Source organism: Palaemon carinicauda, chromosome 26, assembly GCF_036898095.1.
Source record: "Palaemon carinicauda isolate YSFRI2023 chromosome 26, ASM3689809v2, whole genome shotgun sequence".
In the NCBI taxonomy this organism is placed as follows: Eukaryota; Metazoa; Arthropoda; class Malacostraca; order Decapoda; family Palaemonidae; genus Palaemon; species Palaemon carinicauda.
Window position 1 is genome coordinate 64,461,128 of NC_090750.1, and position 20,582 is coordinate 64,481,709.

The following is a 20,582-nucleotide window of genomic DNA, read 5'->3' on the forward strand; positions in this document are numbered from 1 at the left end:
TTGTCCAACCAATCAGCGATCAGGAAACTTTTTCCGAGCTAAAAGAGCACCACTGCGAGTCGGTGCAAATCTGCATAGCTAAAAGAAATGGACTATAGTTTATATTTTGCCAGCTTTAGTTTCTTCAACATCTCGGCATATTTTGCCTCTTGGAGAAAAGTCTTTAGGTATCATATCTATCCCTAACATGTGGCATGGCTTAGCTGCTTTCATAAATTCAGATAACAAAATATTCAGTCTTTTAATTCATTTCAGTAGTTCTTTCTTCAAACCAATATTTAATCAAATATTTTTGGAAATTCAAACCCATGGCCTATAATTAAACCATTTTGTACAAAACCATCTGTTTGTTTCTTTTAAAAGAGATAAATACTACATTCTGCTGGTACCACACTTGCATAAGATCTCATTTCCTGCATTAAGTGGCACCATAATTTATCCCATAAAATAATGAAAGTTGTAAATTTGTGGGATTGGAAGGCTGGATCTCATGTTATCTGAGTTTGTATTGAGAGAATTTTGTTTCAAATCAACATTATTCATTCAAACACCTTTTTCTTGTATCATGATATACCCAAACCCCAGCTTATTTCCATGCTCCCCTGATGTTCCTATTTCACCTCTCTCGAAGCTTGGTATCAATCTACCCCAAACCAACTAAATCCTTTCCCGTTTGAGTCATATTCTAATTAATGCCATTAGTAACTCCTATGATAATTGTTCACTATTGCACGAAAGCTGAAACGTAAGCAAAACAGCTGTTGAGCTCCTGGCATCTCAAGGAGAAGAGTTATCTGCTGAGGACCTTACTGAGCTGGAGAGCCTAATGACTGCAGAAGCAAAAAGACATCCCAATTCCAAAGCCCAAGGAATTTACAGCCAAGGCCTTGGCAAAAGGTTTTGTCCTGTTAGAGGGAGCAATGGCAGGCAAAGTTTGAGGAGCAGGATACCAGCATAGAAGGGTTTATGAAGGTGTACAGGGGATCATGGATGCTGAGGCATTACAAGAACTTAGAAGAGTAGATGTAATCCTGGCAGACAAATCTGTGTATGTACTTTAAAAAGGTAGAGGTCTGAACTGAACTCTCACCCTCTACCACTGCAGTTTCTCCAACATCACCTCTATCTTCTCCAGCAACTTCTCCAGAATCTCATCCTAATTACCCTGACTCCCAGCTCCTGTTTCAGCTTCTCCAGCATCTCACACTGATTCCCCAGCACCTTCCAATTCCTCCTTTCAAAAGGCCTGTCTCTCAACCACTTGCAATGCCCCTCCCAGTGTGTGGACCAACCATGGGAATAAAGGTAAAGAATTGTTATATGTATTACTTATTGTCTACTAGTACTGTATTGGTGTAGGTACACTACTGTATACGGTACAGGTATTTGTATGTAAAGGGTATAGTAATTTATGAATACTAAAGGATTGATTTCTTTTTTTTAAAGTATATCATACATATACAGTATGCATTTATGCATGCATGCATGTACATACAGTATGTCATGTATGTAAGTCTGGCTTACGTAAAAAATCATAAGAACAGATCTCGTTCGTAACTTGAGGACCTTCTTTATAGGAATTGCCTTTATTATATCTCATTAAGTTAATTCACATTTCTTGCACTTTATTTGTGCAACATAAAATTTAACATTTTATTATGGTTACTTTCAAACTCCATAGATGAATTACCACTGCAGAGAATTTTCAGCTATAGCTTCAAAATTCCTATGGTCTGTAACCTCCATAAGAATGAGGCCATGGCTTACATAACAACGTTGTAAAGGAGACACAGAGGAACGAAGGCTTGTCTATACCTAATGATTTTAACCCTGTGCTCCAACCTGTGTAAAACTTCTAGCACTCTTACAAATGTCTTGAGATACTAATGAAACTCCTTGGATTAGATTGGATTTGTGAATTTGGGTTATGTAGGCTTGCGCTAGACATTGTAAGGTCATTCATCACCCAACAGCAATTGTGGTAAGGCCAAGCACCAGAAGTTGTACTATGAAGTAAAAGTTGAAAAAGGTTAGACAGCAAGATGTATGAATGGAAGCAAGAATACTGTAGAGGTAAAGTAAAAGGATATAAAGAAAAAGCAGCTACGAAATGAAGGAGTGCCGCAAAAACCGGTAAATAATGCCTACAGTGCACTGCATGAGGTGCACTAATGGCATTACCCTACAATGGGGTAAGGAAATTCCTTGGACTTATCATAGCCTGTAATAGCAGTTCCCTTCCGTTTCATCCATGGAATCCACAATCACTATTGCGTTGCAGAAGGGAAGCTCTAGTCAACGGAGTGGCTTTGGTTATAAAATCAACTGTGACTATAGAAACTCACTATTAGCAGTTAGACACTGGTCATGATCACTCTCCTTTTGTTACCCTCTCTAGGATGAAAAGTAGCCTCCAGTATCACTACCCTGATTTCCTTCGTAAGATAACTTCTAAGGAATTTATAATTAAAACTAGAAATTATTGTCTCGTATTATTCATGAATGAGCTTGATGGATGCAACTAGACCTTATTCATAAAGAGAACCAAATGACACTAGACATCTCCAACTTTGATTAGTCTATTCTCTTTAATGATACATTAAAACTTTTTCAGGCTAACGTGGATGAACTAACAAGACTGTTGCATATGATACATTCCTGAACTCCCTGCTCCTACACTTGAAATCAATTGAGCAAGTCTACCTTAGCTACATTCTTGAATTTATTAAAGCTTTGTACTATGTGCCTGTATGGGTATGAGCCATGATTATCAGGAAGAAATATAAATATAACAATCGAGAGAATGAAATAAAACTGCAGTCTAAATGACTAAATAATGTGGCCACAATGAAAACAATACTCGACTCTTAACATCAACTACATTTAAGCAAACAATAGTCACTTTCAACAAACAGGCACTTACATAAAATCAATCGGACCATAACTAAACAATCGGACCAAAACTATGCAGCTACAAATACCAATTATGACTACGACACCAACATGAGTTAGAACTTCCATAAAAGGCTTTTGAACCAAATCATATTGTCCTATATATTTGATGATGGAAAATAAAAGATTAAAATTTAGTGTTAATAACGTTTACTAACAAAAAGAGATACTTCAAAATAACTATCACTAGCTTTTCTTCTCAAATCATCAAGCAACGTATTCAGAAATGCTCTTATTCCAATTATAAATTTGAGGCTATTTACATTTTCCCTTGCCTGTTTACTTTCATGCAATTTAGGTGCTGCAATGTCTGTCAAATGAATGGTAGTTTTAAAAATAAAAATAATGTACATAAAGACATTCATTTTAAGAGATATTGATTTACCTCCTGGAAAAATGTATGAACAGTAGTTCCTGTTAAGTGCATGCACACAGCAAGTTAACCTTTCCTAAGGACAACTATCTAATCTTGACGTATAAAACCACGTACAACTTCATTCCTTGGTTAACTTTGGTGCATAAAAACAAAACATTGTTTAAATAATATCAATATGAGGTTGCTCAAATTAATAAATTTTCCATTGTTCTGATGTCAATAAATTAATCCTTTTCAATACCAGACCTAAAACTTGGTCTGTATGAAAGGAAAGTTGGTAAAACTAACCATTTACCACTCCTACAATAACTACCATTTAGGGTGCCATGAACTTTTTCAAGAAGGCATTGGTTTACTATTCGATCCCCTACCATAGAACAAATTCTATCTGTGATTTGTTACTGATACCTATTAACCCTTTTACCCCCAAAGGACGTACTGGTACGTTTCACAAAACTCATCCCTTTACCCCATGGATGTACCGGTACGTCCTTGCAAAAAAATGCTATAAGAATTTTTTTTTCCTATTTTTGATAATTTTTTTGAGAAAATTCAGGTATTTTCCAAGAGAATGAGACCAACCTGACCTCTCTATGACAAAAATTAAGGCTGTAAGAGCAATTTAAAAAAAAAATATACTGCAAAATGTGCTAGGGAAAAAATAACCCCTTGGGGGTTAAGGATTGGAAATTTCCGAAGAGCCTAAGGGTAAAAGGGTTAATGGATTGGATTGTACTGAATCAAAGTTATGAATTTGGACCATAAGATCTGGCACTAAGGCTTATAAACCTATTCAGCGCTAAAGAACCCCCGAGGGAAAATCCAACAACTGTACTATTTAGTAAAAGTTAAGAGATTGGACAAGATGAAAGAGAGGAGCAGGAACAGAGATACAGCTGAAGGCTACACTGGGAGTGCAGCTATGGGCCAAAAAGGATGCTGCAAAGACCTTCAAGTGTAATAAATGAAATAGTTAGTTATTACATGTTTAAAACACATGACGTAATATGTCATTGTGGATGAAGATGCTAGCGTGAGATTTGCTGTAGTCAGATAAAATCATAACAGGATGTATTTTGCATCCCTCGGCAATGTAACATTTTTCTGAAGCATCAACACAAATGCATACCGTGTGAAAGATTGTGTCGTCACCGGATGCAGGTGTCTTCCGAGACGAATGTAAAGTTTACATATTGTGTTTAAATGCTGAGACAACTAAACATACGATATCTGTGATATCGATAACTTAGGCAGTTCATATCTATACTTCACCTGAATTGGTCATCCGACCAAACCAGCTACACTCCTGTGATGGAGATGTTTAACACTGTTGTTTTTAGAGAATAAACCATTTTAAAGTTACAATGATGAACTTTATTTCAAGACTCAACATCTCAAACAACACGTACTCAATGTGTGTTAATAACAGTAGCACACTAATAAAAGTACATAGTACTAACAGTGCAACACTTAGGGGAGTCTTTGGTAGCAGAGACTAACACTAACATCCCTCAGGATTGAACTGGATTGGCAACAGGAAATTAGCTGACCTAGAGTATGCTGATGATGTCCTTATAAGAAAAACACCACAGGATTTGCAATGCTTGCTGACCAGAACGCATGAAATATCCAAGGAGGCTGGACACAAGATAAATAGAAGAAAGACAAATGATTACAAAAGAATATGCAATGGAAGATGAAATATCATTGGAAGGAGAAAGGATTAATGAGGTAGAATCATGTAAGTATTTAAGAACTATGATCTCTAATACAGTCTTTAGAATTAGAGTTTAAAGAAAGATTGAAAAAAAAGCAAATCAGACAATGGCTGGGTTGAGTAAAATTTGGAAATCATATTGCCTGAAATTACATATAAAAAATCAGGCTACATATCAGTTTAGTGAGATCTGTTTTACAGTATGGACATGAGTCAAGGTATGACAACGAAAGAATCTCCAACAGATTTAGTAGATTTGAGAACAAAGCCCTCAGAAGAATATTGGGAGTTAAATGGCAGGACAGGATTAGAAATGAAACTTTAAGAGAGATTACTTGAGTGCCATATGTGGATGAGATTCTGATGAAGGGTAGATGGAGATAGATTGGGCATGCTCTTCGCAATCCCCAAGAGATTAGTTAACCAAACATTTAATTGGGCTCCACAAGGTAATAGAAGAGTTGAAAGACCCAGGCTTACACGGCCGAGGACTATGAAGCATGAAGTTGGAGATGATGAATTGAGGAGTATTGAATTAAAAAAGCCCAAGATAGAGACGGCTGGCGAAAACTAAACAAGGCCCTTTGCGTCAATAGACGTTGGAGGAGACGATGATGATGAAGGTACAGTATATAACTAAAATATATAAGAAAAATGGTAAATAAACTATGAAATAAAGACTCATATCAACTTGCTCACCACCAAGGAGCAAATAAGACAAATGATAGATAAATTACAATACATGACTTTCATCACCCTGCTCAACACACAGCATTAGCACAATATTTGAACATTTGAAGTTCGACCAATTCAACTACATAATAAAAAAAAAACGCATTCCACAACTGATCACAGCAGAAATAAAACGTCTAGAATACTTTACTGTGAGGTATTTAATATCATAGTGAAAGGCAAGAATATTCGTTAACTGCATATCTAGTACTATGTGAAGGATAGTATAGTCTGGGAGGATAAAAATTATGAAAAATCTTCAACAGTATACAAAATGGGTTAACTGAAAATGTCACAGATTAATATCAATATCATGAATAACTAATTCAATAAACTCAACTTTTGTCCAACAATTTAAAATAAGAGTCAGTTGTTGCTGATCCATCAGGAGAATAATATTCAAAATAAGAAAAATCAAAATATTTCTTCCGGATCGACAGAACGAACAAAAGAACGTTTTGTGCAGCCAAAAGTGAATTTGCAACCAAGAATTACACCATAAATTCTAAATGAATTTCATGTGCATTGTCAATGAAATGCTTCCAGTGGGAGAGCCAGTGTCCTGAACTTATTATCATTCCCACAAATTATACAATATAACAAATCTTAAAAGTAATTTTTATTTTCCCTAGTAATAAAAATTAAAGTCCTTTAGTAGAGGGAAGATTCTGGCGAAATCTGGAAACGCCAAATGAAGAATTATCAAGGTTCTGGCAGCCACTGGTAGTATGGGTTTGTCAGCTCACAGAGGCTCCATTTTCATTTTGCCTGGGACTTCTGGAGTAGATGCAGTGGGAAGTGAAACTTGAATGAATTAGGTTTGTATAGTTAGGAAAAATAGATATTACTTTTAAAATTCATGATTTACTCCTTCACGAATACAAACCTTCATTCTTAAGCAGGGAAGTCACCCTTAGGAGGAGGAAGTCCCCCTCGCCTAACCGATTGACTAGCCATCCGGGATTGTAATGCTCAGTCTGGGAAAGATAGCAGAGCAAAGAATCCTTGTATCCTGTGACCAAGGGTTGAATAACCTACTGCATCACAGCCTAGGAAGCTTTACATATAAAAACCTATCTTCAATGGGAACAATGTTCTTGTTTGACTAATATAATCATAGTATATGGTTCGTCATACTCCTCTCAATAAAATAACAACTCGTCATTAATGAGCTCATCAGCATTTATGTCCATTCCAGCTCCATAACATCACATCAGCTGATCCCAAGTGGGAAAAGAGGGAAAGAGGAAAGAAGGCCAGACATTCTCTCTCCTAAATCTTAGACTTATGATACAACCAATATCTTAAACATGATGCTTCTTGTCCTGCCAGGAGAGAGGCTCACTACACCAAATCACTTGCTGGGCAACTACCATGGGTCCTATGGATAATGTATCCAGGGACCTGTGGGCACAGTCCAGAAGAGTGCGTGCTGTGAAGGTGGTCTGTCTATTCCAGACACCCACCTCCAACACTTGGGCAACTGAAGGGTTCTTTTTAAAGGTCAAAGTGGTACCGACCCCTCTGACTTCATGAGCTCTAGAAGCTGGTAGACGAAGGTACATCCCTTTGCTCCCAATAGGCCCCACTGATGGTTTCACTAACCCATAGGATTGTTTTTCTTTTGTCTTCCCCGTAGTTACAAAAAGATTTTGTATGTTATATGTAGGTTGTCAGAATTATTGGTTGCCTCCATTGGCATTGTTAATGAAAAAGAATCAAACGTAGAGTCACTGATCGATGGGTTCTGGTTTTTGCCACAAATTTGAAGATCTGCTTCCAGCGCTGGAAATGTGACAAAAGACTGTGATGCTCTTCCACTCTTCTGGTCAAAGTTAAAGCTAACAAAAACAATCTTTTAAGAGTGAGGTTTCTATCTAAGGATCACATCAATGGTTCATATGGTACCTTCCTGACTGATCTGAAGACCCTGGTCATATTCCAAGATGAGAGTCTGATTTCCCAAGGGGGGCCATGATTGTTCAAAATTCTGAGTCAGAGCTGATAATTCCCACGAGGAAGATAAATCTACTCCTTTTACTCTGAAAACTTGGCTCAAGGCTGAGTGATACCCTTTAACCTCTGACACCGAGTTGATTTTCTTATCCCGCAGATCCACAAAGATATCTGCTACAAGTAGAACAGAGGCTTTGAGTGGAGGAGTGTTCCTCCTACAACATCGATAACAGAAGTGACCACTTTACTTGGTAGACTGCTGTCAAAGATTTTAGGAGGTATCCAGAGAGTTACTTTGCAGTTGGACATGAAAAGTCTCTCTTTCTGAGGAGATGGTGCATAAGCTCCAATCGTAAAGTGACAGCCATTTCAGTGTACTGTAGTGTGGTATCTTTTCATATGTGGTTGGCAGAGAAGGTCATACAAAGTAGGGAGCTCTCTTGGGACATCTTCCAGGCGATTTAGGTCGGGGTACCGTTCTGTGTGTGGCCATTTCAGTGCTACCCGTCATCTGGAGATTAGGACTCAGAAGACTAGGAATGACAATGGCTCAGCTAATCCCCTTCCTTAGAAGATAAAATGGTGGGAAGGCACAGAAGTTAAAGCTGTTTCAGAAATGTTGGAATGCATCCTCCAGTGCTGCTGCTTGGTCCAGCACTGGTGAACAATAAACCTTCAGTTATTTGCTTAGGTGAGTGAGAATCAAGTCTATTGTCACAGAACCACACAGAGTAAGGAGTTCCTTGCCACGAAAGGATTCAATGACCATTCTGGCCCACAATCTGATTGCGGCTACTCAGATTATCTGCGATTAAGTTTCGTTTTCCTGGAATGAAATGGGCTGACTGGGTTAGTGTATCGACCTCTGACCACGAGAGCATTTTCACCGCTAACTGGCAGCGGATTCCTAAGTCAGAACTCCTTTGCTTGTTGACATAAGCCACTAGAGTAGTGTTGTCGCTCATCAACACTAATGAGTGACCCCCAGCGTCATGAAAGTGGGGCAAAGACAGGTACACTGCCCTTAGTTCCAACATGTTTGTGTGAGATCTATTGTCTACTTCTGTCCATAGTCCTGCAATGGAATTGATTAGAATATGCGCTCTACATCCTTCTCTAGACGCATCTGAAAAAGGGATGAGCTCTGAGGGGAAGAACCTGTAAGAAGGAGACCACAAACAGGTTTTTTTCCTTTTTGCCTGCAGCCACCTGGACTTCCTGTGTCACCCTGACAGGTACATATGGAGAAACGGGCCTCTGTCTCCAACTCATCTTCAGAGCCCACTGAACTGAGATAGTGTAACCTCCCATGCAGAACTAGACGTTCTAACAAAGACAGATGTCCAAGCAGTCTTAGACAATACTTAACCGTGTAAAAATGGGTGTTGCAGTTGCTTCGAGCTGTGTTGCTTTCTGAAAAAAATCAATGGAAGTCTGCCTTCCAAAGAAGGGAGCTTCTAGAGCGTCACCCAATTTATCAAGTTTCCTGATGTGTCCCAATACCCTCAGGAGAGATGATTCCTCCTATGGCTCAGTAGAGATAGACTCCATGGGCTTCACCTTGACAGGTCCCAACGAGTCAATGGCTCAGGAAGGCTCGACAGCTTCAGGTTGCCTGAATGCGAGGCTTCGAGGAGTCTCTTGCAGGTGACGCCTGTCTATTCTTCCGCCTGAAAATGATGTTTTTCTTGTCCCTAACTTTCTCCCCTTTAAAAAGGGGAGAGGGATAGGGAAAAATCATGTTCGGAAAGAGATGGGTGCCATCTCACCTGGGGACTCTGGGTACAGACACGGCTGTGCAAATACTCGCTCTGGTTTTGACTTCTTTCTTGAATGAAAAAAAAAATCGCTAAAGAGTGTACTGTATTCACCCAAAAACTTTGAATGCCTCAACCTACGGTCTGTCAGGGTGAAACTCTCTCCTCGCTATTCAAAGTATAGACAAGCAGCTTTGATGGGAAGTTAAATTTGCATGCACACTTAAGATCAGGAAAATCCTTGAAAAAGGGAGGGAAGGAAGTGGACAGTTACCTAATGGGGCTGTTCACTAGTAGAGAACTTTGAGAGGTATTTCCTCAAGACACCTTCGCTCCCAATTTCGCGCATTTGAGTATCGCTCACTTCTTGGTGGCTCGTTTCAATTCCTCACACTGTATGTTCCTCACTCACAAGTGGGCCCTCGCGGGCGTCTGGTTTGCTCGCTCTGTAGTAGAGCACTTCCGCAGGATGAGGATGCGTTATTGGATGACCAAGTTTGTTGATAGAGTACTTCAGCCTTGCACGCTCCTAAGAGACTCATTATCAAGGGTACCATTACAGATGCCAAACTTGTATGCTACTGGACTATAACTCGAAAAAACACTTACAGTGCTCCCAGAAGAGTAAAAAGAGAACCCATAGACATAGTTTCTATCATAAAAGTCAATGCTCATGCGCAGCAGAGGGTGTTGTAACATCCGGGCACTTCTCATCCGCAATAATCAAAGAGCTTCAGCCGGAGCAGGCTCAACGGCCAGGATTTCCAAAACTGAAGAATGGAGACCCTTCTCAATGGGAGGCCTCCTCTCTGTTTCTCTAGCAGGAATAGGGAGGTCTACCACCTTGGGATCCTGCTCTACAAGCATAAGATTGCCAGTTTTCTTTGGTTTGTCCTCAGAAGAGAAATTCGAATAATGGCTGGAGTTACGAATTTCGAAAATCAGGATCTCGATGACTTTCCCAACCTCGAGGGAGAACCTCAGGAAGAACAACCGCGCTTAGATCTTTTCTTCCTCCTACTCTGAAATCTTCCCCACTAGGAAGACCACCACTTCCTGCACACAACACAAGGGAAGTCTGCAGTGCAGCAGTGCCCTTTACATGACAGACACAAAGGATCAGATCAACCTTACTTATAAAGATGCTATAATGTCAATCCAACAGCCCTGAGCTCGTCCGCATTATGCTTTGTTTCACGCTCATACTGAAAAGCTAAAGATATATATTAATGAAAAAATGTCAGGACGGTTGAAGAGCGTCGAGAACACTTCTCTGCAGCTCGACGTTCAAAATCAGAATGGAGACTCTATGAGCTCAGAAACCTGTACCACCAGTGACTACTGGGTGGTGGCTGCCAAAACCTAATTATTCTTCATTGACTGTTTCCAGATTTAGCCAGAATTTTACTCTTACTAAAGGACGAGGTTTTGCATTTGCGTAGGAATAACACTAATTTTAGGTAGATTTCAGTTAAGAGACTAGGCAAATATAGGTCTACATTCTGGAAATAGAATCACTGTAAGAAGGGCGGCTTGTCATTGGGGTACCACATATTATACCCATACTTTGTAATATGAAAATTAATATGCCAAGAACACTACACAGATATGATACACTGCCAAACTCATTGGGGTATCACATATTATACCCATACTGTGTAATATGAAAATTAATGGGCCAAGAACACTACACAGATATGATACACTGCCAAAAACAAGAACACAATTCCTCAACTTTTAGACCTCTGATGTTTAACAATTAATCCTATGCGCCACATGAAGAGAAAAAAGAAATGCAATTTGGATGGAATCTATGCACAGCTCACTCCCAGCCAGTTATTTTAGACTGATGTGCACATACACCTAAATTTTTTCGAGCCCCTACATTACCTACTTATACCATCTACAGCTTTGCTTATATTTCGAGCCGTGCAGCCAGTATTTCTTTTCTATCATTCAAAATAAAACCAAAGGCAAAAATATTACAGCAAACAGACACCACTTCGAGAATATAAAAAAATATAATTCTAAACAATAAAAAATTGATTTCACTGACACTCAAACCAACATTAAATAAGAGGAAAATACTGATATCAAAGCAGCTTTAACATATGACAAATAAAAAAAAGGCCATTGGATCAAGTGTACAGTTATGTTTTCAAGAGTATAGTGAAAGATATTGTAATCAATAATTTTCCCAAGAACTCTATTCTTTACAACAGTAACCTGATTACTAAAAGCAATCAATTTAAATTTCAAAATAAATTAATTTATCACATAGCTGTACATTTAACCCATAATTAGGTATTGTATAACCAAACAATGGTTATACTGACGAGGCAAAAATAGCTTTTCCAACTCAAGTCCACTAATCATAAATTTCCTTATAGAGTATCTCGGTCACACCAACGTGTTATCCGGAAAAAGTACAATCTAAATGTGCATGCTCAGACCTTCACAAGAAACTACACGACCTCAGTCACACCAACGTGTTATCCGGAAAAAGTACAATCTAAATGTACATGCTCAGACCTTCACGAGAAACTACACGACCTCAGTCACACCAACGTGTTATCCGGAAAAAGTACAATCTAAATGTGCATGCTCAGACCTTCACGAGAAACTACACGACCCTCATTCCGGGTGCAATAAAACAACCAAATGGAACGACTGTGGGAAAGGGATAAGGAAATTCATTACCTTTGCACATCCAGTGCAACTTAAAAAAAGGAATGAACATAACCCTTTTACCCCCAAAGGACGTACTGGTACGTTTCACAAAAGCCATCCCTTTACCCCCATGGACGTACCCGTACGTCCTTGCAAAAAAATGCTATAAAAATTTATTTTTTCATATTTTTGAAAAATTTTTGAGAAAATTCAGGCATTTTCCAAGAGAATGAGACCAACCTGACCTTTCTATGACAAAAATTAAGGCTGTTAGAGCAATTTAAAAAAAATATACTGCAAAATGTGCTGGGAAAAAAATAACCCCCTGGGGGTTAAGGGTTGGAAATTTCCAAATAGCCTGGGGGTTAAAGGGTTAACATGCATTTCCTATCATCATCTTGAGGCTTGAATCAGTACGAAAAAATGGAGTACAGTACAATGATACAAATCCCTGAGTAAAAATTTCTTAGCAATATGACTGACACCTATAATACTGAACTTCTGACATTTTTGGGGAAAAATTAATGAAGCCTACCAAACTCAAATTCTAATAAGTTTTACAATCTTTAATATCTTCTCTATGTAAATTTACTATTTTTAAGTAAGAGGTTGCTGTATTTATGAAAAACTGCAACATACAGTATCAACACAAAATCAAGCACAAATTTAACACTTACTACTAACAGGCATTGCAAATTCCAACAAGTGAAAACACTTTCTGGGCAATCAAACCATATGTACAGGAAACACACTAAACAAAAGGAATATAATATCACTGTGGAAACATTCCACAAACTTCTAGATTTGAAATAAAAATTCTGAGGAATGTTTCTCACGTTACCAAATGGATGTACTGTAAGGGAGGAAAGGATGCTTACATGCTGTGATAAAGGAAAATACAAAGAGTTATAGTCTGCTTTTTTGCACTGAGCAATAATCAGCCACAGTAGTGGACTGTATCTAATAGGTATTACAGCTTTGTTGAGGATAATGTACCAAAGTTTTTCTTATCAAAAGCAGCAATTCCACCTAGATGAAAAAACACCCACTTAAGAAGATTTCCAATGCAATACTTATCAATATAAAAATTTTTTGTTCCTTCCATAATAATGAATATTATCATATTCCCAATTTCTTAAACAACAAACAACTTGCTGCAGTATTCTTTCCAAAAACACAACTGACTCTGCATTTGACAATTGAAATCTACAAATACTAATGACTATAGTCCATTTCTTTTAGCGAGACATATTTGCACCGACTCGCAGCGGTGCCCTTTTAGCTCAGAAAAGTTTCCTGATCGCTGATTGGTTGGACAAGATAATTCTAACCAATCAGCGACCAGGAAACTTTTCCGAGCTAAAAGGGCACCGTTGCGAGTCGGTGCAAATATGACTTGCTAAAAGAAATGGACTATAGTTTTCTTCAAAGTAATGAGGATGTTAAATGTTAATACTGAACCAAAATTTAGAATACAAGACTGTCAGATACATAATAAATACAAAGATAATTATCCTCAGAGGGTTAAGAGTATAACAGAGATTACTACTATACATATACACCCACTATAATGAAAAAAATCTCAGAAAACAATAAAGCAGACACAATAACTTAGCAAATTCAAATGATAAATAGAAAAGAAAAATTAAAATCACAATCGGAAGTTATTTTTTCCATTTTATGGTACTTGCAGAGATTGAAGTGGTACAATGAGCACACAACATCGACATGAAGTATAACACCGTACTGTATCAATGCAGAAAAAAGCAGAAATTTTCTAATATCGAGATAACTACAAAATCTACTGTGCCAACAATTTTCTCAGACAATGGTGCATGCATAATAGATGTACAAGAACCTAAATAAATATTAACCCCTTAATGGATTTAATAAAAATTCTGTCAAATTGGAAACATCTTTCGCATTAATATATGATCCAATAGGCTTCTGAACTATATAGAATATGCTGTTTCCCATATTTCTTTATTTACAGATTACACTAAATTCACTGTTCCAGTTTGAGACGTTGACTCATACACACATTGTTTAATGAACTTTCTGATAACAATATGTCAAAGGCTGAATATCAGATATACAAAACCAAACGTAGATTAAAACTTATTATCCTGCTCCCTACTTTTAAAAGAAATTGAATATATAATTCCCATTTTATTTGTTTTGTGTTGACCTAACTTGCCATGCTTAATTATCTTTGCATTAAGAAAATTCTTCTCAGAATTAATTTTCATACTCCATTGAGACAAAGAAAATTTATAAATCAAATAAGCATCAAGTGTAACAACTGAACCCAAGGACTGCCATTATTTAACAATTCATTGACAAAGAATAGCGCTGCCAAGCATATGATAAGAATGAAAATAGCAGTTACTTATTGAATTTCCTTTGAACGTTCACCAGGCAAGCTCAACACCTGTTCACAACGTGGTGCGTAACCACAGCAGTAACCTCCCTAGTAAAAAAAACTTAAAAGTCTCAAGCCAAGACAGGACATGATCTACTGTCCATGTGAATGCAGGGCTAGCTTGTTACAACTGTACTAGTCATGACGGTAGAAAAAAATAAAGGGATTTTGACGAGGCCTGAATAACTCGCGATCGTATAAAAACGGAGAACGGGAAATTCACCTCTCTTACTCGAGCTAACAAAGAAAACGAGAGAAGGGATAACTCATATCTGTAGAACAGGAAACGAGCACTCTATGCTTTCGCTCTCAAGGTTACATAATAAAACTAACATCACACAATAAAATAAGAAAATTAATAAAATTGATTGCTTTTTCTTAGTAATTGTAATAACGAAGATTTATATTAGGAAAGGTATAAGGAAGGACCTTTCTCACCGGACGTCACAGGCCGCCCCAGAAATAGGGATACTGTAATCCATTAAGGGGTTAACCTGTCATACTTTTAAAACTACTGTATAACTATATTTCCCATGAATTTTGGAAGTTGTTAAACAATATGGTACTGGTTTGAAACTAAGTTGAAGCAAGAGGTATAGCATCTTTAGGCATACACAAGTCTAATTCTTACAATTTAAAAGGAGAAGAAAATACTGTATATCACAATAAAGCAATCGATGCACTAGCAATAAAAACATATGCAACAAACAATTGAATAAAAAATGTTACTCCATATAAGCAAGCTGCTAAATCTACCTAGATATGCTAAGATGCCTACTTCAGGTTCAAAGACGACCAAAGTCATAAAATACGAAAATGCAAAACCAATCAATATGCAGTACAACAAAAACATAACTTTCATAAATAACATAATTACTGACATCCATGCAAGCATGAACAAAAAAAATTTCTTAACCCTTTTACCCCCAAAAGGACGTACTGGTACGTTTCACAAAACTCATCCCTTTACCCCCATGGACGTACCCGTACGTCCTTGCAAAAAAATGCTATTCAAATTTTTTTTTTTCATATTTTTGATAATTCTTTAAGAAAATTCAGGCATTTTCCAAGAGAATGAGACCAACCTGACCTCTCTATGAGAGAAATTAAGACTGTTAGAGCAATTTAAAAAAAAATATACTGCAAAATGTGCTGGGGAAAAAATAACACCCTGGGGGTTAAGGGTTGGAAATTTCCAAAGGTCCTGGGGGTAAAAGGGTTAAAAAACGGTTCAAGACACAATACTAATGTATACAGCAATGCACTCACTAGAAAAACCACAAGCAAACCAATATGAGACCAGGTATACTTTATTTTAACAATTAAGAAATTACGTTTTATTTAGAGCAATTAATCTGTTTCTGGTCTCATGAGGTTGTATCATCAAGTAAGCCAAAGCAATAAAAGGTGCAGCCACAGGTGCCCAAAGAACGACCCCTAGCTGTACTAGCCTTATGAAAGCATCTCTCTGGCAACTTCAGTTTTCTGCTAACATCTACTGCATGTTAAAGAGTTTTCTTCACTGTTATTAGCATATGTACAAATTTTTTGTCATTATTAATTCCACCACATCATCTTTAGTTGTCTAATTGTTAGTAAAACTGTAGCTAATATAAACTGCATAAATTTCATAAATTGTAAAAAAAAAAAAAAAAATTCAAAATTGAAAATTTTATGATTTGGTATTGTAAGTCCAATGAATATCAAAATTCAGAAGACTTGATTACAAAAATATATCTATTTCTGGAAGGGAGAAAAAGGCTGTACTATAGTGGGGGTTAGAAGGGTCGTCCACAGGACACACTGAAATACCTGAACAAGGCAGATGCAAAAGGCTGGGGGTACGATGATAATGAGGAAGAGTACATAGACTGAGGTCTTGTGATGGGATGAAGGCAGAAAGACCCAGGACCATCCATTTGATGGGGGCAATTAGGAGGCAGTAGCTTGTTAGGAACTGTTTGTACAGAACCCTCGCTGCTAGTACGACTGCGAGAAGGCATGCTGCCGCACCTGCTACGTGGATGACACACTGTAGAACCTGTTGAAAAGATAAATTCTATTTGACTTTTCTTAAATAGAAATTAAATAGATAAGCAAGAAAAGACTACAATTATAAAGTCTATTTGACTTTTCTTAAACAGAAATTAAATAGATAAGCAAGAAAAGACTACAATTATAAAGTAAGTTTCAAGAATAACATGAGTTTGCCACACCTCCTATACAGTACTGTAATTTCTATCAATCTGATAAGGTCAACAAGTTAAAAATGAAAATAAAAGAATCTGAGATGATTCACTGAAAATAAAGCAATATCATTACTATAAAATTAACAATATTATGATAGGAATAAATACAAACAATAAAATTATCAGCGACATACCATCAATGGAACGGTTATGGGACATAGACTGCGTTCTCTCCCGGACAGGCTCCTCACTCAAGTTGCTGGGATCATGCATGGCCCTACGATGACGATAAATTGCACTAGAAAAAATGGTTTTGGTGCCCAAAGGCAAATTTTCAGAGAGAGGAAAACACATTCATTATAACACTAGTCAAAATGTCTCTATTTCATGGAGAATGGAGATTTGGATGATCGTAAAAATGACCAAAGTCCCACATTTTTTTCTTCTTTTTTTTCATCAAGGGGTAAAACCAATACTGTAGAGTTTACATGAACTTCAAAGGCAATATAAAAATTATGCTTATCTAAACTCTCCCTTCATTTTTTGCAGCCAAAAAGGCAAATATTTTTTATAGATATTTCAACATCGGAATAAAAATAGTAATTTTTTTTTCCTTTTCACCTCAAGGTTTAGTAAGGTTTAGTGTACCGTATATAGATTTTATCCTTTTTTACCCTCCTAAGGTGGTGATATTAACATATGGTCCTTGTAAGGCTACAGTACAAAATACTGTGCTAAAGAATCTTACAGGTTTCCTTCAGACCTGTGTGGCTCTCTGTCTTTTGTTCCTTATTAGTTCCCCCTACTACCTACAAGTTCAGTGTAAGCTTTACATTTGTTAGTGAAATTATATAAAAATATGGTCCGTAAAATACAAAAATCCTAATATAATAAGAATCTTTATTCTAATTATTGATGTCGGCTACCACCCAAAATTGGGGGAAGTGCCTTGGTATATGGATGGATGGACATTTGCAAAAAAAATTTTCATACTATTTATTGATATTGATATCATATTTTTGCATCACATCATTTATAGCTTCCATTGGTACAACTGTATAATAATAAATAGATATGGTATTATAATAAAAAAAGATGGTGAGGTGTAGCATATGTTTACAGTTGTTGGCAATTCAAGGTAGTTTATCTTGCAAGTGTTTAGAATGAATTTTTAACAGGATAGTCCTTCACATTACGGAGTAGGTTAGCCAGGGCCTCCGCCACCCATTGAAATACTACCAATAGAGCATTATTGGGCCCTTGGACTGGCCAGACAGAACTACATTGGATCCCTCTCTCTAGTTACAGCTCATTTTGTCTTTGCCTACTCATATACCGAATAGTCTGGCCTATTCTTTCAACATTCTTCTGTGTCTTCATACAGCTGATTTCATTGGATTACCAAATAATTCTTATTTGCTCAAGGGATTAACTACTGCAAGCAATTTTTCAGTGGCTACTTTCCTCTTGGTAAGGGTAGAAAACAGATCTTCTAGGAGAATGACACTCCAAAATCAAATCTTTGTTCTCTAGTCTTGGGTAATGCCATAGCCTCTGTACCATGGCCTTACACTGTCTTGGATCAGAGTTCTCTTCTCTTGCTTGAGGGTTCATTCGAGCACACTAATCTATCTTATTTCTCTTTCTCTTCTTTTGTTTTCAAGTTTTTAAAGTTTAAAATGAAAGATCTAATTTAATGTTGTTACATACATACATATACCAAGGCACTTCCCCCAATTTTGGGGGGTAGCCGACATCAAACAAATGAAACAAAAAAGGGGACCTCTCCTCTCTACGTTCCTCCCAGCCTGACAAGGGACTCAACCTTAAGTTTGGCTGGTAGTGCTAGGGTGGCACAGCCCACCCTCCCCTGTTATCCACTGCAGATGAAGCTTCATAACGCTAAATCCCCTACTGCTGCAACCTCCACGGTCATCCAAGGCACCGGAGGAAGCAGCAGGGCCTACCGGAACTGCGCCACAATCGCTCGCCATTCATTCCTATTTCTAACAGTAACAGTTTTTCCTGTTCTTAAATTATTTTATTTTGATTATCTATAATTTTCCTTACAGTATATATTTCCTTTCCTCGCTGGGCTAGTTCTCCAGATTGGAGCCATTGGGCTTATAGCATCTTGCTTTTCAAACTAGGGTTATAGCTTAGCTTGTAATAATAATAATAATAATAATAATAATAATAATAATAATAATAATAAATAATAATACAGGTAATAATAATAGTAGTTAGTTGCTGAAATTATCTTATTCCATAGCCTAGCATATACTAAATAATTTCAAATCAACTTCCTGAATTATGTGGTTTGGTTACAGGAATGAAGTCATAAACAATAGGGTGCAGTCTACCTACAAACTAAATTTGGTTAATCAGGTAATTTGGTTCATAAAGGCAAAGCTTTCTCACATAAGTACTGGAATAGCAAAGGTATACTTTAATCTAATTTACCTTTTCTTTTCCTATTGTATACAGTAGTTTTTAAAAGCTCCATAAGTAACAGAATTAGATTTTTAAAATATTTCAGTACCTAGCAGTACCAGCTGAACTCGGTTGAGTCCCTGGTTAGGCTGGAGGAACGTAGAGAGTAGAGTTCCCCTTTTTTGTTTTGTTTCATTTTTTGATGTCGGCTACCCCCCAAAATTGGGGGAAGTGCCTTTGGTATATGTATGTACTTATCTAAACAAATATTGTGGTACATTTTCTATTAGTTTTTTCAATTTTTATTAAAGGTAATGCATTAGATTAGATGATGCTTATTTCAATATAATTTACTTTATTCAAACAAGGTATAAAAATTACTTTACATTAGGCTTTCCTGCAATATCAAGATATATGAACCATCATATACAGTTTATATCGCATTGAACAGAATAGTACTCTATACAGTAAATGTTAGCGCATCAATAAAATTATGGAGCTCTGTTAATTTCCAAGTTCTATAAAAAATTAAAAATTTTAGCAAGTGTAAAGGAATGCAAGCTATACATTTTCAGTGACAAAAAATTACATACATAATAAGCATACACAAAATAAGATGGAACACTGGACGAACAGAATTTTTGTGTGGTAAGGGAAGGATATTGTTCAATATAATGTAATCAGGTCCCAACACTTAAATTCAGTAGGTTAAGTACCTCAAAAGTGAAAACTACCAAAGTTAAGTAGTTTTTCTTAGACGGTATTTTAGCAATAACTACTAACCAATACAAACTGATAATTTTTCATCTCATTTAACAAATTAATGATCTCAATTTATTCATCAAACTGAAACTCTTCAATAGAGCATTTTAACATGAGGTAAAACTGAAACGCTGAAGGTCTGGACAAACTTTCCTTACTATATTTGCTTCGGGGACTTGCTTTTTCAAAAGCTCACCAATCAATGTTGGTGAAAAATTGGTTAGTCACTTGAAGTAGGATTAACTTTTAGAATTGATCTTTAATCTCGGACTAGGCCACAAAAGTTGTTCATCGAATACCCTTGTGGCAAATGAGAAGCAAAAAATAAAAAATAATAAAAAACCAACAATGTCATTAGTGTTTCTATTTCCTACTATCTGATCTGATTTACAATTTCATAAAAAAGGGATTTTGACGAAGGAAAAATCTATTTCTGGGGAGAAACCTGTGACACCCGGTGAAAGAAGTCCTTCTTTACACTTTTCTAATATAAATCTTCCAAATATACTAGAGAAGGATAAAAGCATGGAATGCAGAGGTTACTACCCTCGCGCGATCACCTTGTGGGTGTCGTGTATACAACAGGGGCGTGTGAAAACCACTATTCACAGGCTGT

The 20,582-nt window shown here is 37.0% G+C and overlaps 1 protein-coding gene across 11 annotated transcripts in view; it reads right to left on the reverse strand.

Moving 5' to 3' along the window:
- chico (insulin receptor substrate 1 chico) overlaps nt 1-20,582 on the reverse strand; it is a 179,958-nt gene that overhangs the window by 57,828 nt on the left and 101,548 nt on the right. For 7 of the 11 annotated variants that reach the window (XM_068349658.1, XM_068349655.1, XM_068349659.1 and 4 more), the window contains 2 exons: nt 16,966-17,069; nt 16,395-16,623 (listed from right to left, as the gene is read on the reverse strand). In XM_068349658.1, the coding sequence (XP_068205759.1) occupies nt 16,395-16,623; nt 16,966-17,069 (333 nt within the window). The remainder of the gene's footprint in view (nt 1-16,394; nt 16,624-16,965; nt 17,070-20,582) is intronic. The other 4 variants (XM_068349662.1, XM_068349656.1, XM_068349660.1 and 1 more) reach the window with 4 other exon arrangements.